General features: G+C 36.7%; 1 protein-coding gene and 2 pseudogenes across 1 annotated transcript; 1 reads left to right on the forward strand and 2 right to left on the reverse strand.

Moving 5' to 3' along the window:
* The first annotated feature begins 64 nt into the window (after positions 1 to 64).
* On the forward strand, positions 65 to 6,735 carry LOC125188445 (annotated as a pseudogene).
* A 5,361-nt stretch (positions 6,736 to 12,096) lies between these two features.
* On the reverse strand, positions 12,097 to 15,905 carry LOC125188455 (annotated as a pseudogene).
* Positions 15,906 to 21,194: 5,289 nt separating this feature from the next.
* Positions 21,195 to 22,858, reverse strand: LOC125188466 (protein MOTHER of FT and TFL1-like). The gene is made up of 4 exons (XM_048085319.1): positions 22,625 to 22,858; positions 22,095 to 22,156; positions 21,884 to 21,943; positions 21,195 to 21,539 (listed from the first exon to the last, which is right to left on the reverse strand). The coding sequence occupies exons 1-4, from the start codon at positions 22,823 to 22,825 to the stop codon at positions 21,317 to 21,319; spliced, it is 546 nt and encodes a 181-aa protein (XP_047941276.1). The 5' UTR covers positions 22,826 to 22,858; the 3' UTR covers positions 21,195 to 21,316.
* Between the last annotated feature and the right edge of the window lie 4,552 nt (positions 22,859 to 27,410).

Genomic DNA, 27,410 nt, shown 5'->3' on the forward strand with positions numbered 1-27,410 from the left:
ATCATCTTCACACACAACTTTCATGGAAAAAATCTACTCCATTGGGTGGAATCTTACGGACTCAATGGCTTTGAAGTTTGAAGCAACTAGCAATGCAGGTTCAGAGAAAATGGGATTTGATTAGATTGTAGTTTTAATTTAGGTATTTTAGTTGTAGTTTTCAAATTTAAATACTCCCGATTTATAAAAGTAAAGACTACGGCACATATTTTAATGTGAAATATTGTTAATGGAGAATTAGCCACCTTAGAGCATCCCCAAATTAAATACAGCCACCATGATCGCCCACTCTCTCCCTGTCATGTATAGCGATTTAAAAATCCATCTACTACATCGATTTAGTCCAAGAAATCGAATAAAAATAATTCAAAAAATACTACATTTACGGAATTAAAATTACGATTAAATTACGGAATTAAATTTACGATACATATACGGAAAATTTTTTTTAATTTTATTTAAATAAAATAAGTACATTAACTAAAAATCAAAAAAATTACATAATAAAAAAAAATCCGAGCTTCCACACACGAGCCCCCCACTCTACTCGCACTAATTTAATAAAAAAATACTTAAAAAAAGTTAGTATGCCTTGAACTGGCCTATTTAAAAATTACATAATTAAAAAAATTCATAAAAAAACATTAAAAAAATACATTATATAGTTTTTCAAAAATTTAAAAAAAAATTAAAAATATAGCGGCGATCGCGGTCGATTGGCACGCCATAATGGCGGCATGCGATCGGCCATGACCTCGAATCGGCTAGCCCAGCCAGCTTTTCTCGCCGATTTCTACGGGCCGTCAAATGGTTCGGCAACCGACCATGTAGACGACGAATCGGCTAGCGTTGGCTAAGCGACATTGAGATGCTCTAAGCATCTCCAATGCTACATGCGCAATAGGCCATGATAAGCTAGCCATTCTCTCCCTGCCACGTCGCAGCTCTAAAAAATCTACTGCCATTATCAGATTTAGGCCCGATAAGAGCCCCGCAATAAAAATAATTCAAAATATACTACATTTACTGGAATTAAAATTACGATTAAATTACGGAATTAAATTTACGACACATATACCTGAAAATTAATCCATTCCATTTAAAAAAAGTACAAAGATTTAAAAATAAGTACATGATTTTTTTTTTTAAAAAAAGGGCTTCCACACACAAGCCCCGCCACTCTCTACTCCTCATCGCCGTCGCCGTCGCCGCCGCCGTTGCCGCTACCCGTGAGCCCACGTCGAACCCCTAGCCGTGCCCTCGCGACATCCAAATCAACCCGCATGCTCTCGAGCATCGAGTGAAGAAACATCTTCTCCATGGGGTCATGGCTCCTCCGATCTTGGAAGACCTTGTACATCCGAGCCCGCGTTTGGTTACGCGAATGGAGAGTGTACTCGAGTGGGCGGGGTGGGAGGGCGGAGACCGGACCTCGCGGGGGCGAGGGGATCCGCCCCTCGCGCCGGTGCGCCGCTCGTCCCAGCCGGGCGGGGCGACCGGCAAATGAAGGAGGGGATGGAAACTCCTCGGCATCCGGGGAGGTCGTGGGATCCGCCCGCCGCCGTTGTAGTCGCGTATAGTTCGTCTCGCTCTTCGGCCACCCGCGTCGCCCCCGCACGGAACTTCTCGAGTCCTTCGCAACAAAAAACACTCCCGAAGTGGAACTCCTGTACGTCCCCGCCAAGGGGAGCGACTTCGACTATCCTCCGGGCATCCTCCTCATTCCGCCTAGTGAGCTCGACGGAGGCGTTGGCGCAAACGCCGAACGGCCGACCGCGGCCCCGATGCGCTCCCCCCCTTCCGGACCTCCTCCCCGTGCTTAGCGATCGGGCCGCCACAATGGCGGCCGAGCGCATCGGCGCCACACGCCGATCGGCCCGCTCGGTGCCGCCTCCAATGGTTCGGCTAGCCGATCGGCCGCCCGAATCGGCTAGCTCGGTCGCTAGCCGACCATTGGAGATGCTCTTATAAGGGAGAAAAGGCTTGTCAAAAATATAAAGAGACTATTTTTGTGTATGAAGCCAAAATTGAAAAATAAAACTATTTTTAAGGGTTGGAGGAGTACGAGTAATAATTGCCACAATCTTGTGGAAGTTGGAAATATGATCATTTGTGATGCATCCCCTCGCTCTCTCTCCAAAAGCGAGGGTTGCCCATTGGGCGTCAGCGATGGGGCTTTAAGTGGGAAGCGAGGGATGCATTGTGGTATTCGATTGAAATGAAAGATGATAACATGGCAGCTGAAAATAAAGTTTTGACCGAAACGAGACTAATTACCATGACAACATTGTGGATATCTTAACACCAACTTTTATCATCATAATGGTATATACGTTAAGATTGATTTTGTTTATCAAATTAACAAGGTTACTAATGATTGTCCAATTACTTCGTTATGATATGAACTTTGAACATATTAAATGGAGTAGAAATATCTTACTAACTCCGACGATGAGGCGCTAACTTAATTGATGAAATGTTTCTCGTTACCAATTTTACAATCAGATTTATTCATACACACAAATAATTTCTGTATATACATATGATGTTCTTTAAACAGTCAATACCAGTTTACATTACAAGGATTCTATAACCTATTATGACAATAGTCAATTACATTAGTTTAATCATGCAATCAATTTCAAGTTACCACAAGAAAGAAACGTATCATTATATATACACATGCGTATATAAAAGGGCAAGAATGTTAATTTGTAGTGATCCATAGTTGACCCAGCCGAATGCATAATGAAAACGCACAATCACCAGCCAACAATCTGCGTCACATCCACAATTATTATGATGCGCCAAATAATACATGCACCAACAATCATACTTATCCAATCATATTATATTTACAGATCATATTGTGGTGTCTGACTACTACCTAAACCCTATATACAACTATCAAAAATTATTTATTTTGATTAAACATTACTGTTATTAATATTATTAATTATTCAAATTACGTAAAAAGCACAATCTATTTATATTTTTATAACTTTGAAATAAATGAATAAATCAGTTTTGGCTTTCATGTAGTTTGTTAAACTAACAATATGAATACAGTTATTAAAATGTTGAAATTAAACTATATATTAAATAAATAAATACTATAGTACATCATTTCTCTTCTTTTCATATGGTATATATTCCATATCAAGGTTTGACTTATTAACAAAAGAAATATATTTTTTTATCTGTTTTAATACTGTCAACAATTTGAATAAAATTAGTGAAATGTGAATTTAAGTTTTACATATTTGATTTATTCAAATTTATAAGTAAATTAATAAAATCAATCTCCTAGCATTGATTCTAGATGGAAAAATAAAATGAGACAGTTAATAGCAATAAATCAAATTGACACAATTAGCAAAGAAGGAAGATTGAAAAAAATGAGTCAGTTATTTGCAATGAATCTAATTGAGTGAATTAGATAAAGAAGGAAAAGATTTATGATGAATTAAAGAGAAAAAGAGGAATAATTAATAATTATAAAACCCCCAAAATTGCGTGGTGGTCGGAGCGCCTTTAATATATCCGTTGGCCCACCATCAATGGAAGTGGCGCCAACCAGCATTCAACCATTCTTTAGCTGCTTGCCTTTATACCCCCATTCAATCCCTCTCCATTATTTTGTTGTTGTTTGATTCAACAACCCCAAATCAATTCGCCTTTTCTCTGCTTAATCAATCGATTACCGGCAGAGGCGAATTCGATTATGACGGAGCTGGAGAGGGAGGCGGCGAGCAGGCGGCGGCGGCGGCGGGGAGGAGGAGGAGAGGCTGCTGAGCGAGGAGGTTTCTGTGTTGGATTTCGACATGCTGTGCTCGACCGTGGCGATGCAGGCGCAGCAGGGGAAATGGGGAAGCTCAACGGAGATGAGGAGGATGAGCTTGGATATGGAGGCGGAGTCCATAGAATGTGGGAAGGTGAGCTCTTTTACGACTGTTTGGATGATCGACGCCTCGCTCTTCAATCGTTATGGTACTTTTCTCGTCCTTAGCCACCTTTTCATTTACCCAAATTTTTGGGGGGAAAATTCCTTTTTTAGGGTTTTGGGTTCTGAAAAATTTGGGGAAGCTTTTTTCTGAGTTCTTGTACGGTGAATTGGATTCTTCTTTCTGTTAATTTTGATGTCGTTTTCTTTTGTTTGTGATTTGATTTTGGAAATGGACGTTCTGATTTTGGCGTCAATTCAACGCTTACTACTGTTTCAGCAAATTTCTTTGCCTTTATTCCATTTCTCTTGATTATCACTAAGAGGAGCAAAAATATCTTCATTGGGGTGATGTGATTTTCTTGTTTACCATATTTGGATTAGAGATATGAGGCAATTTAAACTATTTAAGGTGGTAAAATCTTAAACTTTAGTGGTGAACTTTAAGACAAGAGTCAACTCCGACAAATCTTGCTTTATATCTCTTCATTAAGTGGGTTGAAAATTAGTTTTTGGAGTCATTAATGTGCTGTTCTTTCTGTGGATTGCCATTTGTTGCAGTTGCCCCTGTTACAGATTTGGCAAGAATATGAAACGAGCAGGATTTGGTTCTTGTTTTCTTCAGGTAAATGCACAGTTCTTTCCTTTGAAGCGTTTGTATTCAACTTACCATTTGGAGTGTGCAAATGTACTTAATAATGTGACAGTCCGAATTAGCCTATGCAAGAATCTGAATATCATGAAGAAATTGTGTGGAAGGGTCTTGATTTTCTTCAAATAGTTAACTAGTAAGTTTATTTTGTAAGTAACCGATAAATCTGGATCCATTTTCGTGGGGGTGGGGTGGGGGGATTCAGTTAACCAGTGAAGGAGTAAAAACTCTTTAGGAGTCCATTCTTTGACATTGCTATTTATGCGTGTTTAGTATTTCTGAAAAGAGTTTCTTTCATTGTTGAGTATTGAGTTTGTATGTATTTTTGCAGGGATCTGTCCACTTGATTCTTCTTGTCATTGCCCTTTTCAACCTGCTAGCGTTCACAATAACCAGAAAATGCTACTTTCTCTATTTGGCTATGTCATTCGCTCTCTCAGTTGGAACATATATGGGATATTACCGCATACAAATAAAGAAGTTCAATATAAAAGTAAGCATTGTCTTCTAAACCCGTTTTCTACCTGGCGGTTATATCATTTCTGTTTCAATGATTTCAGAATTTAGTCTTTTACCCATGTGGTGATTTGTTATGATTGATATTTCCCATATTGGCAGTATTCTTTTTTGTTGATTCATACTTGTACCAAACACCGTTCCTCTGACACCCTGGCAAAAATGAAAAGGTTTTGGGGCAATAGTCACTAGGAAGCAAAATAAGTAATACTCCTACAAAAATGCACAACATCAGATAGGCTTGAGAAATGTAAATGGTGGAGAAAGTGAAAAACCATATGAGATATACAACTTGCTCCATTCTTTATGATTGTATTTGTTTAGTAGTATCTGTTAATTGTTCCTCATATCGCTTTATTCAATTCAATTGAATTAAAAAAAGGAATGGGTGGTTAGTGGGACTGTGGGAGTAGATCTTATTTTGCCTTTGCACAATACATTTGCTCTGAGGGCTGTGGAAGGGGTTTGTTTTATAAATAGAATTCAAATCACTATCAGCGGATAACAACATTACCATTTGTTTTACGTTACTTCCAAATCCTTCATTTGTTTACTATATTTTGTAATTGCTATCATCTGATGTATTTCTAGTTTTTTTGTTCACTTTTTCTGCTTGTTTTTCAAGCCTCTGTATTCTGGCATCTCAGCCATTGCAAATGATCTCATGGTTTTCTTCATTTGGCTACAACTCAGTTCTTCCCAATTTTTTTTCTGTTTAACAATACTTATTCACAATACAGTTTATCTGCTTTCTGGGTATATTTGGATATGTGTGTATCTCCTTACATGGTATTTGATCTGCATACAATCTGTTCTCTTTCCTTCTGCTCACATCTCATTCGCTTGCACATATGTTTAAGTTTCAAACTTTATGCTACGCTACAATGAGTTTGCAAGTCTTGATAGCTGATACGACTATATATTGCTTATGCAGGGCGGTGATACTTCCTTAGATGACTTCATTTACCATGTTATTTGTCCGAGCTGCATGTTAAGTCAGGTCCGTCCTGTTAGATTTGTTTTCCGCTGGATATGACTAAATTCACTAAACATAACATTCATAATCCCATCCCATATCTCCTCAGTAAAGAATAAAATGTGAAAGGCAAACTAAATTGGAGAATCAACCATCAGCTGTAAAATTGATCCACTACAATTTGTGAACTTGAGCAGGAATCGAGGACGTTGGAGATGAACAACGTCCAGGATGGAATCTGGCATGGGAGAGGGGACACCATATGCGTGGAAGCGACAGTAAAGCCTACTTAGAGTTATGTCCACCTTTTGTTGTGTCAACCAAATGCCCACAACTTCTCAGCATGCAACAAACCTCCAACGACGCCATTGTTCTGCCGACTTCTGTGGTAGGGATCGTGTGAACTGCTGCCTACTCTAACATGGGGATGAAGGCCTCTTCAGTGAGTCTCTTTAAACTGTGCCAGAATCTGGGAATCATTGTTCCAATACTGGAGGAAAATAGTTGGAATTCCACAAATATTCTGGGAATATGGAGTCCCTTGCTGCTTAATGATGTCGAAATTGGTGTACATATGATGGTTGTTTGTCGGACTGCAATGGTAAATGCAAATTATCATAATTCTTTTAAAAGAAAATTTCTGTGCAAGAATTTCAGAGTTGTTTGTGTCTTACTTATTTGATATATAGTGCTTAAAAAGGGAATGTCAAAGGAGAAAAAAAAACTTGGGAAATAAAGAGTGAGTTACTCAAAAAAGTGTAACTTGTTTATTGGGAATCAAATTGGAATTGACCAGTTCTCGGTTAATCGATAATCGACTACTTTCACAGCTATATAGCATTCGTGTAATATCGGCCAGTGTAACCATAAGAAGTGATGGCTACACTTAGTCGACCAATGGCTAAACGATGTGATCACGTTTAGGAGTTTCGACTAATCGATTAACTGACCTGTCTGCCCACTATCTATAACTTATGCAGGTAAACATCAATATTGATTGGTATAGAATAATCTTTTGTATCTTACGTACCAGAATCATAAAGTAGATACTCCTTTACTTGATTCTCCATACCCCAATCCTATTCCCAGCACAAGAGTAAGGTATTAGTATATAACTTGTGAATGATGAAAGTAGAATGAATTCTTTTCTGTTCCTTTCCTCTCACTTCAAGGATCACCATATGTTCTTCCACAAACCCTATTTTAGCTCATTTCCCTTTTCCATTTTTCTCCAACAAAAGAAAAAAGAGGATTCGCCACCGGTCCATCATGTCGACCGATGGCAATCCAAGCACCAAAACGTCCAACCACCTCGTCAAACTTCCCCGTGAAATTGTCAGGGTGGAAGAGAGCACGCAACTTGCTCGGGTTAAAAGGCCGGACTACAAAGCAGCCAACGGAATCAGAATCGCATCGCCACCTCAGCCTCCAACTCCACCTGACCCCAGCCCACGCCTGCGAGTTGATCCAAGGCGACCTGAGAGAAATGCGCAAGGAGGCCAAGAATCTCAACAGTTACAACAAACGCCTCAACGATGATCTCAAAACACTCGAAAGTGTTTTTCAAGATATCAAGGGGGTGGGGATGAAACCCTCAGAAACAAGAGTTTGGAAGAAACCCTAAAAAGTTCAGAAATGAACTGATGAAGGTGAAGCTCACCATTCCTTCCAACATCGGAGCACACAAAGGCAAGCAGTTAAAAGAGCAGTTCATCAAGGATCGAATCTCCGGGAGAAGCCCAAGAAGATCCCCGTGCTGCACAGGAGTCCTCTTCGAGATGAGCAAGGAGTTCAAAGACTTCGAGGACTGCTACTACAAGCTCGGGAACGCCTCAAGCTATGCTTGCTTTGTCTGTCCATTTTCCCGCAGGGTGCCATCATCAAGAGAGGCTGATGCTGCAATGGTGGGTCGTTGAGGGCTTCGCCGAGGACGAGGAGGTCGCCGAGGACTACTTGAAAGAATTGATGGACAAGGGCTTCCTTATCGAGGCCGCCCCGGTGACAACAGCTGCAGGTTTGTATTCTTTTGTCTAAGTAAATAGTCGATTTTGTCTCTTTTTTAGAGTATTCAACCTAATATGTAGGTAATTACTCCCTCCGTTCCGCAAAGATTGTTCCATTTTTCATTTTCGTCCGTCCAAAAATTTGTCCTATTTCACTTACAATTTTTGTAGTGGATCACATATTCACTAACTCATTCCTACTCACATTTTATTATAAAACTATATACAAAAGTAGGACCCACATGGATTGCGTTAGTGTCTAACTAATTTATAGTAATAAATAATACTACCTCCGTCCCCAAAATTTGCTACACTTTGATCCGACCAGGATTTAAGAAATGTAATGGAAATGAGTTGAAAAAGTTGGTGGGATGTGGGTCCTATTTTTAAAGTATTGGTTTTATAATAAAATGTGAGTAGGAATGAGCTAGTGGAATATGGAGTCCACTACCAAAATCAGTAAAAGTGAAGTGTATCAAATTTTCAGGACGGACAAAAATAGTAAACGTATCAAATTTTCGGGGACTGGGTAGTAACTTTCAATATTGTGTATTAAAATTATCAACACAAAGACATAATTATATCAATACAACATGTAAATTTGAAATGTCAATAAAGGCATAAGTTTATCTACGAAGATTGATAAATTTATGTCTTTGTGTTGCTGTTTTAACAACAAAATTGATATTAGTTATTAGTTATTACCGTAACTTAGTTAATATTTGATCACACACGGATCTCATTCCACAACTTTTCGACTCACTTTTCATTACATTTTTTAAAACCCGTTCCGGTCAAAGTGAGACAATCTTTTGAGACGGAGGAGTACCATTTAATTCACATCGTTTTTATTTGTTGGAATAAATTGTTCTTAAAAAATCGGCAATCGAAAACTCGATGTGACAACCGAAATTTAGGTTTCACGTCGATATTCTAATTGCCAAAACTTTTAGTGAACATGTTATTTCAAAATAAAACAATGGGTACTAAATTCGGTCTATCGGAATTAAACGTTGATCGAGTAATCAAAGTGTAATTTTGGTTGTCACGTTGATATTCCGATCGCAGAATTTGTTCGCATGACATGTTATTTCAAAAAGAAAACAATGGAGACTAAATGGTAATTACCTGAATGACATGACATTGTTGGGTAAATGACTCAAATGATATGACAAATTCGACCATTTACCCTTAGCTCAGTATGCTAATCTAGTCCGTATATCTTTCACAGGCTCCACCCATTCCATCGATCGGTACTGGTGGAGCTAGCCGAAGGGCCAGGGTATTCAACTTCGGCAAAGAAGGCGGTCCGACACAGAGCTTCAAGCAAACCTTCCAAGCGTGCTTGAGCGGGTCGGGGCTGATCTCGACGACGATTTCAAGAAGAAGCACGACGATTCCAAGATAAAGAACGATGACAGGAAGGCGGATGAACCAATCAAAGTGGTGAACGACCTAATCGGAGAGCTGAAAAATCTCCACCTCCTCATGAATGTGGACGAGCACATCCTTGAATTCATAGATGAGTGGTTTGAGAAGATGAAGAATCTCAACATCTTGTATCTCGGGAGATGGAAGGCCATGATGGCCCACCACATCGAGGTGGAGGATCCCAAGTTCTTCAAGAAGCTCGGGAGCTTGAAGTACGTCAAGTATTTTAGCCTCCAAGGCGTCTCCAACATCATCGAGCTCCACAACTCCATCCTCGAGCTCACGAACCTCGAGGTGCTCGACCTCAGGGCTTCGCGAATCTCGAGAAGATCCCGGAGAGGATCGAGAAGCTAAAGAAGCTGAAGCAGTTGGACATGTCTGAATGCTACTTGCTAGCCAAAATGCCGAAAGGCCTGTCGTCCCTCAAATACCTCAAAGTGCTCAAGGGCTTCTTCGTCACCGAAGACAAAAAGGAGACGACAACAAAGGCTGCAAGATTGGATTTTGCATGAACTGAAGTGTCTCGAAAAGCTTTGCATCTACACAGACTGGCGTTTCCCCATGGATAAGCATGTCGCGGAGATGGAGAAGCTGGAGCCTCTCAAGAAGCTGACCATCATGGGAGTTGGTACCAACACCGGCGGGGATGATAATCCTGGAGAAGAGGAAAAAAGGAGGGTAAGGCCAAGTTTCCCGCCGAAACTGGAAGCTGGACCTCAAGTGCTTCCCGAGGAAAGAGACGCCGAATTGGCTGATGGTGAAGAATTTGAAGAATCTGAAGAGTCTGTACATAAGAGGGGAAGTTTCGTGATCTCGGGCAGTATCAACGCTTCAAAGGGTGGTGGTGTGACGGAAGAGTGGGAGGTGGAGAGGCTGCGGCTCAAGTATTTGGGGGAGATAGAGATGGAATGGAGGCAGCTTCAAGAATTGTTTCCAAAGTTGGAGTATTTGGAGAAGGTGAGATGCCCAAGTCTTACCTTGTTCCCTTGTGATGCAAAGGGGGTGTGGAACAGGAGAGATGATACGGGACCACCGGCCCAAGGCCAGAGAAAGGACAGAGCAACGGCCAAGCTGAGCCGGAAGGGAGAGGCTGCAGGCCCCGAGCCTAAAGAAGATGGGCAGAAGTCGCAGCGTCCTTGTTGCCCGTCTGTTGTTAGGAGAGTTTGTTTTATGCAATTAACGGAATAAAGAGTCGACGTGATTATAAAAGCTCGTTTGGTTTCTTTGTTGGTTCTTTCCGGGAAAGCAAAAGAGAAGCGAACAGCCCCAGGGTTTAAGTATTACTACTATAAATAAGAGATGATGTATTCAAATTCATGATCAATAAATTACAATGATCCTTTTAGTTTATTTTCCTTTGAAATTCACGTAAGTTTACAGTATATTTTGTTTTCACAAACCCAATCCAAGAACCCTAGTAGCTCGGGGGGTTTTATCACCTCTATTTGGCTGCTTGGAGTTCAATGTCCTAACTCCGGCAAAAATCTGTACTTCCATATGTTGTGTGCTTCATCTTTTTTCTATGTGATAATAAAATCAAAGGCAAAATTTAAATGGAGTGTATATATCGTTTAAGTTTTTAAAAAGAAGCATGTAGTTTGTGTATTTGACCTTTTTTCTTAGGGAAAAAAACTGAGTTGAGATCCTAATTATACACCAAGCATGGTACATTTATTTTTATTTTTATTTACTTTTATACGATAAAGCACCTTGGGGGGACGTTTCTCTTTCCCAATGGGTAAAAAAGGTTGAATCACCAAAATAGAAAATCAAAACCCTAAACGATGTAGAAAAGGGGGTGCATCCTGTTTGGTTCCCATGCAGTGGGCTCGAGGAGGGGGCGAGGGGCGTGAGGGCCTCAGCGCCTGTTGAAGCGAAGTCGCCCCCACCCAACGTTTGATGGGGCGCTTCAAACAATATGCATGTGCCCATTTCTTCATTCTTCAAGAGAAATTTTAGAGCCCAAAAAATTATTTATAACAATACCCAAATTGTTTTAAAAAAATAGTTTGGTATGTACATGCTCTCAAACTTGGTTTACTGTCCAATTCCATCTTTGGGAGCTTAACCTCCATTTTTCCCTAACATCTAAGATATAAAAAATAAAATAAAAAAAAAAACTATTTTTATTCCCCTTTCTTCCATCTAAACTTTGGAAATCTGACATTCCACCCCTCCAATAAAATTTCCCAAGATCAATGAGAAGGTCTTGAAAATAGTAGAATAATCTGAACAAATATCATTTTACATAACTGGGTTGAATCAGGAACAACCTGAAGGGGGAAGAATTTACATTATGAAACCCAAGTTTAAAAACGATAAATAACTGAACCAAAGTGTTCATTTATTACCTCAACCAATACTTTCTGAGGGTATCCTCATTGAGAAAAGGGGTTTTTGCAGGTCAGTTTAGTGAGTAATACAGGTGGTTAAATTCCAACAAAAATTTTGACTTGGGCACACGCCGAACCAGCAGAAGATTATCAAAACGAAGAGTGGTGTATAAATGAAGCCAAGCTTGTTAAAGGCATAACAGTTTTTTCTGAAAAAGGGGGGCCTGGGATTAGCCCTTTTTTTAAAGAAAATGACTCTCCCAATCAGATTTGAGGAGAAGTGTTTGAATGTATGCATCACATCATAACCGGGATCAAGTTCCTTCCCAACCCCCGTCCGATACAAATCCCGAGCAATTAAAATTTTTACTGCAAACTATTTATATCTTAAACGAAGAATTTAGCCAACATGCGAAAAATAGACTAGAAAATAGACGAGCGCAATGTAGTCTATAATCCATAACGAAACAGGGTTTTAAGTCAAGATATTCACATATGACATGCTCCAAACTCTAGCAATAAGCTCTCAAGCACACCTTGACATAAAATATGAAATTATGTACTCCTCCGTCCCACAAAAAAATGTCACACTTGTGGGACAAGAAAAAAACTTTAGGAGGTTTTGTTTTTTGGGGGGTGGAAAAAGAAAATAGTAATATTTATATTAAGTTAAAACTTTTTTCAAAAAAGGAAATGTGACATCTTTTGGGACAAACAAAAAAGGGAAAAGGGACATCTTTTGGGGGCGGGGGGAGTAGAATAGATCCAAAAATTTCTCCCAAAAACACCTCAAGGACTAAAAATCACCATCACTGTGCAAAATTGCCATCAATATTTACTCTATGTGAACTTTCTCAAGTAGTTGGTGCATGCAATCAGCAGGGTGGACCCGATCTCCTTCAGGGGGACCCCAAAAAACAAATGATTCTTTCACTTCCTGCATAAACAAACGAAATGAGTTACAAGATGATATTCATTATCTCTTAGCATAGCATGGGAAAACAACATGATACAAAATCACATATAACTTTTTACATTTAGATAAGTGCAAGTTACTCAATTTGTTGAGTGCCTGCGAAAATTTAAAAGTGAAATAGCAAATTCAGCAGCCGCTCTTCTCATTTACATTACACATTAAAACTGCAATGGTGGTGGTTTTTGATGGACTCTTCCCAAATAGTGTTCAAACTGATTTTTGAAAATCTCAAAATGTCAAACACCAAAGCAACGGCTTAGCATTTCTAAGACCATATAGTTCCCAAAGTGCACCAATTTGCATGCTAATGCCCGTTGGTCACCTGGATGAAGGGCTCTGGATCTGGGCATCTCTGTTTCCTTGATAGTCTTAATGTGCTCTCTGCTGCAGTACGACCATCTCTAGTAGCAACAGCTTTAAAGAAGCCAGTAAATTAATCTGGTCACTCTTAGAAAGCTCAGCAGTCATGCCCACCAAGGAAAATAACATGAGGCTTCGCTTTAAAGAGCTTTTACGAGAGTCTCTGAGCCACGAACAAGAATGTTTCCAGGATGCATGTCAGCATGAACAAAGTTGTCAACCTAACAAAGGAAAGACAAAACTCAATAATCAGAACTATTCCTTGCAAGTGATCATAATTGTTAACACTGAGAATGTGTTTCATATGAGTATACAATGCACGTTTCCTTGGTGAGAATCTTGAGATATGTAGCATATTGAGAGAAACACAGACAAAAGCCATTAACAATTACTCCCCCCATCCCACAAAAAATATGCACTATTTCCTTTTTAGTCCGTTCCAAAAAAAATATGCACTTTCTAATTTTAGAAACTCTTTTCTCTTTAATGAGGTGGGACTCATTCTCCGCTAACAATACTTTAATTACTTTTTTTCACTACCCATCTCTTACTTTACCAATTTCGCATTAAAACCCGTGCCGAACCAAGCATATTCTTTTGGGACGGAAGGAGTACAAAACATTTGTGTATCCCAAATGAAGACTCTAAATCAAAAACTGAAAACGAGTAAATTGACAATAGAAGAAGCAGGAGCATTGGGAAAGCATATACATTGTTGCCTCTTGAATTAAGACATCTTTTATTTGAACTTTAAGTCCCATATCTTTTATCAGCGTCCTACAGTACATAATAAAAATACTCTAAACTACAATTTCTTCATCGAGTACAACAAACTATCAAAGTCGCCACTTCACATGTAACATCCATACTTAGAATCAATAGCTAATGGATGGAAGACAATAGTAATTATGTAACACCAGAACACTGCAATAACCGGTGGTGATAATTACGGTGACCTCATCCCCAAAAGTTCCTCAAAAATCAAAGGCATAATCACAGAAAGGAGGAAAAAACGCTTAAATGCATGAGGACATTAGCAAAAATTTAAAGAAAAAAAGGACAGGGTTAAAGTTCCAGGAGCTTTTTCAATAGTGCATGGGTTAATGTGAGCAAGAGATCTTTTGACCCGTTCATCCCCCTGGTGATCGTCAACATAGTGTGTAACACTTTTGTGTTCAAAGATTCTCCAAAACAGCTGGATGTACCAGGGGATTACGGGTCGGGGGAAGGAAACATCCTTCCACCTTCGAAAAATTGTTTTGAAGGGCTCAAGTGAGCAGCTTCTCAAAATCAACTTGAGACATCATGAATACTGCAAACTGTTGGACACTTTCATCCAATCTCAACCAAATAAGTCAGGAAAAAGCCCTGAAATCTTTGCTACAACATTAATTATCGCAAAATCCCTTTTTTTGGATTCCCCCACTCCCGGATGCCTCACCTTTTAAAAGCAACTAAATTGGTTTATTCAAACGACCAGGGTATCGGGGTCTCACGAAACTCGATGCACTTGAGCAAACTCCCTGTGCAACTGGCTCTTCCTCAAAATCATCAAAAAATTTTATTGATCTTACGACCAAAAGCTCTCTCGATTGTCTTTCTTGTATAGGCAAAACTGTGTTCAGGTGCTTTCATGTGAAGCTTTGACAGTTCAGTGCACAAGTCTTCAGGAAATAGACCCAGGCCGTGTGGCTGCCCACTGGCCCCATTTAATAAACGCTGGACCAGCTTTTTCTAGAGTTTGATGCACAGCATGAAGCCATAATTTCCTGAAACGCGGCCCAAAACTATCTGCAAATGGCGCCATGGCGATGCTTGGAGTAAACAGAATACCCAAATAAAAAGCTCTAATCAACATGAAAAGTCCTTCAAATATGGAGAATATCAATCCTGTCACATACATGCGGCTGTCTTGAGCTTGCATGTACAACCTATTCTTGGGATCATAGACGAATTGTGTGCTTGGTGGAGCTTCCGCCCATGCTAAATGGGTCCCACACCGAGCAAACATACTAGGAACAACCATGTAAGAATAGCTGAAGCCTAAGCTAACAGCCTGAGCAATCTTCTCTATGGAGAGACGAGTTTGGGCATTTGTACAGACTGTTGTGCCAAGCTTTTCCCAAAAACCCGGGTATGATAAGCTCGGAGTTACAAGCAGGACTTGCAGAATATCCCCGTGAGTAACCATTACGAAAACCTTTTCCGGTTTCATCCCAAGCACGTCTCCTGCTTGGAAACAAGTAATGCAAGTACAATCTGTACCCGAGAACAATATATACTGGCTCGGACAGGTACTCCATCGGCCGACCCCTGTGCATAGATGCCTGATTGACATGTCCGGAGAGACGGTGATGCTTTCCCGGCTACACCCACTGTCAACAATCTACGACATCTTAACAAGATGGAATTAAAAAATACCCATAGTTAGGAAACATAATTGATTTGATGAAACACAAACAACATATGCAACAACATTTCCCCAATTACAATGTAATTTCAACTTCCTATAAACCCATGCCAATAAAATAACACATAGCTCAACCATTTCAAAACCTATTTTTCAATTACCAAACATACCATCCAATAAACCGACCCTAATCAAATTCCAGAATACAGAAATGATCAAACCTCGACAACAACAAATGAAAGGCTAATTCAGCTAATAGGATATTGAAAAATTGCATAGATTTTTTACGAACCTTGACATAGCGAAAAATGGGGGGGAAGGAAGGCTTATTGAATAACGCGCGCAGGAGGACGAAACATCTTCTGACGATTAATCAAGGATGGAAGCATAGGGGTTGAGAAATTAGAGGTTTCCCGCAAAAAAATAAGAAAATTTATAAATCAAAGATGTTTGGGGAAAAAGAAAAAGGAAAACCAACGATATAGATAGAAAATTTTGGGAATGTGCGTTATTAAGTGAATCTCAGCGCATGGGCGAAGGGTGAAATGGCTGCGATGATGAAGACGAACAACGATTTCGTATTGACGAGGTCGCATCCATGGTGCTGGGCTGCTGGCTAATTGGGGTATGATTCTTTGGGTAAATAATCAATTTGTTTGGGATATTTATCTAAAAATGGCATCTCTTTATGTAATTGCCATTTAGTGCTCATCATTTATAATTTTGATTGAAATGTCTTGTAAAAAAATTTGGTGATTGGAATACCGTCGTGAGATAAATGTCGATCAGATTATTTACGAGTAATTTGAGTTATCGATGTGTAGTTTTGATTGTATATTTCGATCACCCATAACATTTTATTTTTAAAAATATAACGATGAGTACTAAAATTGTAATATCCCAAATTTATAAAATAGAGAATAGAAATAAGAATTTGAATTTATATGCATATGATAGTTACATTTAGAAATAGAAAAGTCAATAGTCAAAGTATGTTAAAAAGTACTTCTCACGTCCCCATAATTGTCACTATTATTTCTAATACGGCTTTTAAAAATGTAATAGAAAGTAGTGAAAAATTTAGACGTGGATCTTACTTTTATATATTAGCTTTAAAATAAAATGTGAGTGAGAATGATGTGGAATATGGGGTCCATTATTAAAAATGATAAAAGTAAAAAGTAATAAATTTTTAGGAACGGATGCAAAATAAAACTAGGTGATAAATTTTCAGGGACAGAGGAAGTAATAGCATGGATTGAGTTCTTCTCGGAGAAAGAATAATACTCCTCCATAAGTTAAAAAAAAAAGAGAGAGAGAGAAAGAAATGAAAAGAATAAAAGTGGAAATGAAAGAAAAAAAAATAAGAAAAGTAGGAAGTGAAACGTGCCTTGTGGGGTAGAGTAAAAACAAAAGAAGAGAAAGAAAATTAGAAATAGAGAAGGTTTTGGAGATAAGAATGAAAAATTGTGTTGTATCTCTTTCCTCTCCACGTCTCCCCTCTCTCTCTATAATATTTCAGCAAATTGCTCCCCTCCGTTCGGCAGCCGTGTCACCATCACAAATTTTCCGGTGACTTTGCCGTGCCATCCAACCTAAGCCATGCCATCCAACCTAGCCCAACTTGTATCAATTTTCAGATTATGAGTTTCAAGCTCAACAACCTCAGAATTGTTGAGAAATCGAGGCAAACCAGTTCCATGTTCAAATAGCAAAGGAATTGACAAGGTCTTGGAGGAAATGAAAAAGTAATTGGAGTTTTGTTGACATGCACGTGTAGCGTTAGTTGCCGAGCCAGAAATTTTAAGGTGGGTTCAACTATCATTAAAATTTGTTAATTGTGTTCGTGCTACACCCTTAAACTAGACACGGAAACAACTTAGACGTGAGTGATATAAAAGCCATGCATGAGAAATGGATGATGATAAAATTAATTAGTGAATATATATTTTAGAGCATAGCACCAATTTTACTAATAATATGAGTATGATATATTTACATATTTATTAGATCAAATATTACGTTCAATTCCAGATTTTATAATAAAAGATATCACAATTGATTCTATTAATATCATAATATTTTAAAATATTTATAGAATTAAAGAATTATTTTCAATTTAAATTTTAAAAATCATTTTTATATGAATATAATTTAAAATGATTTATACAAAAATAGTAGTAGTAAAAAAATTAATAAAAATTTCTAATGTAAAAAATCAATGAAACAATATGAGAAAATCAACAAAATACTAGACTGAGAAGAAAAACAGGGTATGAACTACAAGCTTTAAAATCAAACTTAATAATATATTATGAATTATAAATAGATCACTAAAACGTTCTTAGAATGCTCTAGGAGAGAGTCGAACCTGATACCTCATAAACAGAAGACTTGAACTCAAACCAACAGCACTGGCTTCTGCTTTACAATGTGTTGCTTACATATCTTATATATATGAATTATACCAATGGCTGAGGTTCCCAAGGGAAACCCCTGGCTCCACCGTGACTCCGCCACTGTGTAGTGTACCGTATTCGTAAATTCAATGCATTTAATTTTGATAAAATTTCTACGTGTTTATGTGATTTATGTGTTTGTGCAATGAAGCTTAAATATAATTGTAGGATACATGAGATTCTTTAATTATATGTGATAACGTGATTGAATAGTGATCAAAGCTAGTGTGGACTGTATACTTCAATATGATATGACAGGGATGACGATATTAAAAAGGTGAGATTGTTGGATTTTTATATTGAAATTGTGAATATGCATGTGATATACAAAGTGAATTAAAGGCATGTTTATGTGAGCAACGTGGAAAGAGATACCGAATATGTGTTACGCCTCATTGCTTAGTGAATCACGGGTATAGTTGGCATGCCATAGGACGCGATCATCGCACACATGTCGATCATTCGTCTTTTAGATAATCGAAGCGATGACCCACATGATATGTTGATAGCGATATGAGCCCTATATGGGTAAATTGTGACAGATGCCTTATGATAGGCTATACTAAAGATATATAACATCGATAGTATCTCACCTAGATGTATATATGACGAGACCCTCATCGGGCTACTTATAGTCCATGTACCCGCGTCCACCACTAAACGTAACTAGGGGTTGTATGTGTTATCTATTTGAGAAATGATAGTTGTTCTTTAACGTTAATGAAATAGTTATGATTATCTTGTAGTATGTATATTGCGTTGATGAAAGAAAGTGACAAGGATGATGTGATGTGCTATATTGTGCTATATGTGTTATTTATATGAAATTCAAAGAAGATATATGTGCTTAAAATGATTTAAAGTGAGGTGATTATCTCAAAAGCTATATATTGCGTGATTGGTGTATAAAGTGAAAAGTTGTTAGATTGATATGTTATATTTGTACTATAGCTGCGACATGTATTATTTTGATTTACATGTGGCATATCACAATTGAAAGTAAGTCGTTATTTATAAATGAATCTATTGGTTGTTTGATCTGGCGGAATTGTTGGGGGTCGAAAGTGTGATCTACTTGAAAATGATGTGTGTAAAGGATATGATGTCTCAAACTATATATTGGGTTTGTTGATGAAATAAGGTGATAAGTTGATTGAATAATTTGCTATACTTGCACTATATTGAGATAAGATTATTTGCTGACGAGTATCATATTATTATTTGAAAGTGCAACTTGTTTATATAATTATTCTTGTTTTATCACTTCTATGATTCGACAGATTTATTTGGTGGAGAATATGATTTGCTCGACAGATAGCTAATATACTAACGTTGAAGGTACAATTTTATTTATATAATTATGTTATTTATATGATTTGATGTAATTGATATTATACGAATGGTATATTAGTTGATAACAGAGTGAGAGATGTATATAAATAGATGTTGTACTACTTTCCGGTAACAAAATCATTACCTTGTGATAGTGTTATCGATGGAAATCATAGGGATTATATTCAATGCGGTTACACTACGAGCTTAAGCTTATCTCCCTTTCTTTCCTTTTGCGAGTATAGTGGTAAGAGATCTCGCTAGATGACAGCTGCACGTGTCGAGTCACGTTTCTTTTGTCGAGAAAGTTAAAGTGGTGTGTACCGCATGTTTAGTGAGGATTTGTAGATAAGTATAGTTGTTAGTTTTCTTTGTTGTAGTGGGTTGCTAATTATGTAAAAGTGGGTGTCTGGTTATATGTCCAAAAAAAAAGTACACAGAGAAAGATTTATTCGTAATAAGAAGTTAAGCGTATTGAAATGTGACACCAATTATTCGGTTTAATAAATCGACTAAGGGGTGTTACAAAAATTGACCATTTGCCCTTGTTTTTTTCAAGATTATCCTATTACCGTAAAAACGCTCATGGTTTTAAATTTATGGTATGAATTAACCAAACATATATTATTAACTTGTTTTTTTTGAATTTATACTATATATATATATATATCAAAAAAAATCTTAATTGTGTCGAACTTTTCATTTTTGGAATGGAATAGAATCAAGACCGAACCTTATAGTCCATGGTATTTCCTCTTTAAGAAAGTTTGTGAAGGCTCAGCTTGATTCAGGATTTATGTTTCATCTTTTGTTTATTTTCTTTTGTTTAGAGAAATCTATAGATCTACTCGAGTATTCACAAGGTATTGCATAACATGTGCAGCCCTTCTAATGGAAAAATCAAATTTAATGAAGATTTGATTCATTCGACACACATATAAGCTTTTTTCTGTTCCATAAATTTGTATGTAACTATTAAAGACATAACATACATATTCCATCCTCAAAGTTTTTTTTTAGTGCAAATTCATTAATATGTAGAATCAAAACAAATGATTTTTAGGGTGATCTCTTAGTTATTACGGGATGGAGATGATGGGGTCAGTCCACTGATTTTTTTTTCCTTTTCTTTTGGTGATTTCGCTCAAAGAGTTAAAGTAAAATAGTGTACCAAGCTATGGCAGGTCCAACTCGATTCCCTTCTCCATGGATCTCAAATTAGGACCCCAAGAACAAATGACTCCAATGACCGATCCATGTATGATCCATACTAGATTTGACCAACTACCCTTCCTACATCCTCTAAACTCCAATGACCGATCCATGTATGATCCATACTAGATTTGACCAACTACCCTTCCTACATCCTCTAAATCTACGTTCTTGACATCCCATCTTTGTATCAATGGAGTTTTTGTATGTTTGAATTCAAACTACGTATATTTATATTTTGTACTCCCTCCGTTCCATCGTAATAGAGTCATTTTGCACATTTGGTGCTTCCATGCTTAATAGAGTCATTTCCTTTTTAGTAAAAGTCAACACATTTTTCCACACTTATTTTACTCTCTTACTTTTTCCTCTCTTCGTCTTCTTTACCTTTTTCATTTTTCACTTTATTCTCCATTTACGAACTCCCCTAACACAATTTTTTCGATCTCCGTCCAAAGAAATACCTCCATTACTATGAAACGGAGGGAGTATCACATCAGATGGATCATGGTTTTTATAGTGAAAAATGTAAAAAAAGTAGAAAAAAAAAAATAAAGAAAATTATATGTAACATTTTTGAAACACCAATCCTACGTCAATTAATATATATATATATACTACTATATGATATAGTAATTAATACATACGCACAAGATCACGAAAGAGAGAAACATATGACATATAGTAGAGAGGAAGAGACTGTTTGTAAATATTTAACGTCTCTTGATTCCGGCTGGTTGTTTCTGAGAATTGAAGTAGAGAGCGGCGACCGGGAGACCGAGCTGATTCTCGCTCGCGAATTGCCGCGTACTGAAAAGTACTCTCTCTGCTGGCTTCCCTTTCACCGTCTCCATCAGCCCCGCCTGCCGGAAAGCTGTAAATATGTGGCGATGGATCCACGGCGGCTGCGGTCCCATGTACGCCATTAGCTCCTTCCTATATATATATGCAATATATAAGTTACGAAATTCGGTTAAAGTTAATCACACAAAATCTGAAAAACAAAATAATTTTTAGTTTTTCACAATTGTCTTATTTGTGTACATAATGATGTTATAGTGACGCTCAAACGATGTCGTTTCTATAAAATAAGTTTTTTTTTCTTATTTTAATGAAAAAATACCATATTGAGCATTTTAATTTCATACACGAGTAGAATAATTGAGAATTTTTTGTTTTAATTTAATACTCCACTTCATTTCATTATCAAATCTTATTGGAATGAGAATCTGATCAAATTTTGTGATTTAAATAACTATTATCTCGAAATTCAAATGGACGGGTCATAGCGGTTCATACCTTCACTGGCATCGGATCCCTCCGGAATGTCTATGACTAGCCTGGAAACCGAACAAGAAGCCATTAATTTTACTTTTCATAATTGATTTGCTTGATGAAAATTGATTGTAGAGAGAACACCTAATCATCTAGCTATATTGCATGCATGTTATTGACAGAGAATTTAAGATGCAGTGAAGTTTGGAATGTTACCAATGGAGCCACTCTCTAAATGTGGGTTCACTCGGACTAGGAGCGTCAGGATCAACCATGACCTACTCATATACCCAAATAAACAAGTCATCATCATGCATACATCAATTCATTCATCCTCAATTTATACCTAGCTACATTAATGTGGTGGGTGTTTGGTGAATATATTATAATTGGTCAATTTTTAAGTCTATCTTGCAATTTTAAAAGTCAACCAAAAAATTCACGAGGATTGACATTTTGGTGTACATCGGACAAATAGTTCACTGTCCGTGAATTAAACATTGTCTATTTTACAATGAAAACACAAAATATGGTCATCAACAATATATTACCTTAAGACAACCAGAATTTTGATATTTTCAGTTGACTTTAAAGTTGCGAGACAGGACCAGAAGTCAGCCGAATGACCAAATTTCATGATTTTTTCGACAACTAGGACTTATAATTAAAAATATGATTGCAATTATTAGTAATAATTTAGTGAGGCTAATTGTGTCATAAGTAATTAGTGCATGCAAGGGGCTTACAAGAGTGTAGTAGTTATTAGGGGAGCCGGTGATGCGGACGTTAGGCCTTTCGGCGGCGGAGGAGGGCTTGACCTTGCCGCCGTTGATGCTGATCTTCTGAGCGGTGTAGCGCACGGCCAGCTCCGCGGTGGGGACGAAGATGTCGAGCACGTCTCCGACCACTCGGCCCACCACCAGCGGATCCAGCGACGCCCGACGCATCTCGACCTAGTGCTAGCTGCAGTTAATGGTGTGGGAGAGAAGAAGATATTATAAGGAGAGAGACACGTTGTGATGATCGACTACGTGGTGCAAGGGTTTCGACAAGTGTTGTAACAGATTCTCATCACCATATTCCAACTCATTCCGATGCACTCTCTCTTATTACTAAGATATAGTTCTAGTAAGAGTGGGAGTATGAATATTTACTCTTTCTATGGATCTAAAATTTCAATTTACACAATGATTTTTATCACATTTTATTAAGTACAAACTTATGTAAGAGGAGTTTCTATAATCTCAGTTTTTAAAAAATAGAGAGGCATAATTATGTTGAAGTTACTTTAAATATAATTTGATAATTAATTGATTTGTCAAATAAATAGTTTTATTTTTATTGAGAAACTTAAGTACAACAATTGAGAATATTTGAAATTTCGTGATTCGCGCGATTAAAAATAGTTTAACATTTTTAGCGATACACTAACATGCAAAAAGAGTAAAAATGTGATGATCAGGTGTACTGTCACGTCATCACGTGGTGTGTCCAGTAATTTTATGATTGTTACGACATACCACTGTGTTACGGTGTATCTCGACGGTTAAATATGTACTCATGCAAAGAACCAAATACATGACCAATTTTCTACAGCATGCTTGTGAGCTGAGGTGTATGGGTAATCCTATAAATTATTGGGTAATACTCCATATAGCAATTCGATATCGGGTTTTATTTTGGGCCATATTTTTGGATCATTTATATCAATTCCATATCGGGTTTCATTTTGGGCCAATGACCCAATATGAAGTCGGCTGTGGCCTGCCACACAATCAAGCCCACCAAGCCAATATGTTAAATTCTTAGTACGTATTTAATTGCCTTTCGTTTTGTATGTATATAGTATAGTGTATCTTTCTCGATTTTGTATTATATCATTTGTCTTAAATTGTAAAGATTTCCCATACGAAATAATGGTATAAGCAAACATATAAATACTATATGTCGCGTGCCTATCATGACATAATAAAATATCAATTTAATGCAACAATATATGCAAAGAAAAGAAAAGGTGAACGAGGCGATAAGGTGGGAAGACTTAATTAGAGACATTGGGATACATATGATGTCATACACTATCATAATCAATTTGCTAAGAAATTATTATGCCGATTTTCTTAAGGTGGAAAATGTCGGAAGTGTTACAATGCATGACATCATGTCGAAATAAAGCTTGAGAAAGTTGAATATTTCTTCCTAATTTTATTCATTAAGTAGTAGTGGAGAGATTTCATTACAAGGCAATTAATATGGGAATTTTTTCTAAACTTAATTGTTTATCATATGTCGTTTTCTTAGTGACAATGTAGTCCGAAAACCAGCTAGCAGTGAATCTAATTAAGATGCTTTGGACTTGTGGATTAAAATCTTTGCTGGTTTGTGTAACAGTGTAAGGAGTTGACACTTGACAGAAATTTATTTTACAGACTTTTTTACAATTTTGAAGAACATTTATCAATGTCATAGTCATAATGTCAAATGTGGAGGAGTTATTTCGAAGACTTTAAATTTATGAGGGTGATGCTGAAAATATTACTGAAAATTTTATTGATGAAAAGGATATATTACATGAATTTCTATGTAACTAAAGAGAATCCAATGTGCATATGATTTCAGTCGCCCCTATATATTTGACAATAATAAATTGTAGAAGGCCAGTTGTGGGATTGACACATATTTTAAGAAACATTTATAAAAAAATTAGATAGTGAAATTAGCAGGTTAGTAATTTAAAAAAATATCATTATAATAAAACACAAAACACTTATTCAATTTATTGGAATTTTATGATCTAATGATTAGATTAATATCACGTGTCATTTAATAATATAGATTTTTAGTCTGGTAATATAGCTTGGTAATAATGTTGTATCTTTTTAGTCTAAGATTTAAACTTGTCGAAATTGCTCTTGACTATTTTCTTCATTTGGTCTTAACGTGTAATTATTCAAAAAGCTTATATTCAAGCCCAACTTGGGGACCTCAATTATCATTTTTAGTCTTGCCAAACAGTCTCAAAAGGAGCAACAACCAACAACTCATTTAAAACTTAATCCAACAATCATTAATCAAACTGCAATCATGCATTATATTCTCACCTCCAAATTATTATTATCCTTATATTGATATCCCAAAAGAGATATATAGATTACCAAAAGTCAACCATGATAAAATACAATAATACGAAGGATTACTTAAAATACTAGCATGTCCCCTTTTCATGTTTTCTTTAGTTGAAAAACTCCATGCTTTTAAGCACAAATTCTTGGGTTGATGGGACTAAATAATGCCATTAACTTCCAAAAATAGGAATAATATTAGTGTCTCCACATACTAACTTTGGCTATAATTTATATTTTCCTCAAACTTTAAATTGATTTAATGTATATAAGTATGGACTTTGGAATTGCATGTAGCAATATTCCGGTGGTTTATAATTTCACCCGAACTAAATCTGACAGTATAGCGATATTACTCGATTTGTGTGGAGCATGCGTGACACAAAATTAACGCAGAAGTGACAATCAAATGAATTTTTTTAAATCAAAATTAATTTTTAATTTCCACCTCAATCAAAAAAGTTATTTCCCTAGCCCTCGCCTAGAGGTGCCCACGGTGTCGGCACCAGCGATTACGTTTCGGAATCACCAGTTTTGGTTTTGGAAATTGCCGAACCGAACCGAGAGAGTGCCTCAATCATTATCATCGCGACCACCCACAACCTCGTCGCTTGTAACTTGTAAGCAGCTTACTGATAAAACGGTACCGTTTAGAGGCTTTATGCACAAAGTCATTCATTTAAATATTCGGTCCGTCGTAGACAATCGACTTACTACCTCATACTCCCTGCGTCCATGATTAAATGTCTCATATTTGATTAGCACGGGTTTTAAGAAATTGTTTGTTGTTTATAGTAAAGTGGGTAGGAAAGTTAGTGGAATGTGGAGCCTACTATTATATATTGGTTTAATAATAAAATGTGAGTGTAATGAGTCATTGGAATGTACGGTCCACTTACCAAATATAGTAAAAGTGAAATGAGACATTTATGATTGACGGACGAAAAAGAAAAAATGTGACATTTATTGGCGGACGGATGAAGTAATTGAATTCGTCGAAAATTGATTTCATGGGAAAATTGCTACAGCCTCAAAATTCATATATTTACTGACTTATTTGAAAGTATATAGAAAAGACACGAGCCCACTTTAAGAGTCGACGACGAGTTTGTTCAAAATTTTGGAAGTGCTATTTTTCTTTGGGCGGTCGACGAAGATAGTGAAAGGCGTTTTTAAGCAAAACAGCGACTTTTGGTATTGGGATATGGTCGGCTTCAATTGCATGTATTTTCCTTACATTTACGACCCTCTATTTTTCGACACGTTAATCTGGTAATTAATCACATTGACCTCGATTCATTAAATTAATCATCTAAACTCACAATGATTATCTAATTTATAATGAATTATATGAAGACAGATTCTAAAACCAGCTGTATATTATCAATTGCACATGATTTTCACTTAATTGAAGTAGCTATATATATATCACTAATTAATGTAAAGAGTACATCTATATCGAGTGCTACAATAAATGGTTATGTTTAAATAGATTAAATGTCAAATTGCAAGAAAAACTATGAATTTTTGTCAAATTGTAATGATTTCGCAACTTTCAATTTTTATCGTAAAAATTATGAATTTTAAATTTGTTTTTTCTATTTTCCCACAAAATCTAATTTCGGTGAAATTGTATCTAACGTGACATCCGAAACATTCTACATGTATCAGATCTATTGGTGAATTTTATGATTTTTCTCAACACACTTAGCACATAACTCGAACATGTCATCAATTTGAGAAAACATGTGTGTCACGCAATGTTTTAAAAACCGGACGGTCCGGTTTGCCCTATAGAACCAGTGACATGTTCAACCGCCATGAACCGCCGAAACCGGCCGGCCGGGAACTGGAAACCGGTTTAAATGCATTTCAAAATTTTATTTTAAAATTTCGGCCTTGACAGGGGTCAAACTCAAGACCTCATGGTGATCTTACTAACAATTCTACCACTACACCACAAGGACTTGTTGATAGAAATATGAGCATACGTTAGTTTTATATATTAAACACGAAATATTTTATCTTTATAAACTAATAATTCGTGTTAAATAGTAAAGTAATTAGTAGTGATATTTAATTATCATCCACTTTATTTATGTATCACTAACTGCTTGTTTTATTATTATTTGTATAATACGTATAATATGAATATGTGATTAACTATACTTAAAGTGTACTACTATTTGATTATATACTATTTACTCAATATATATTTTTAATTCATGTTTATTAATATATCTTTATGTATAATATTATTTTGCTGCATTAATTTTTTAAAATAATACTATGAACGTATTTATTTTTATATATAAACTATTAAAAAATTTTATTTACAATAACTTACTAGTAGTATAATTTATATATTTAATCATATTTATTAATAAAATAATTAATAAAATTCTATCAT

This window comes from Salvia hispanica, chromosome 1 (genome assembly GCF_023119035.1).
Source record: "Salvia hispanica cultivar TCC Black 2014 chromosome 1, UniMelb_Shisp_WGS_1.0, whole genome shotgun sequence".
NCBI classification, from domain to species: Eukaryota; Viridiplantae; Streptophyta; class Magnoliopsida; order Lamiales; family Lamiaceae; genus Salvia; species Salvia hispanica.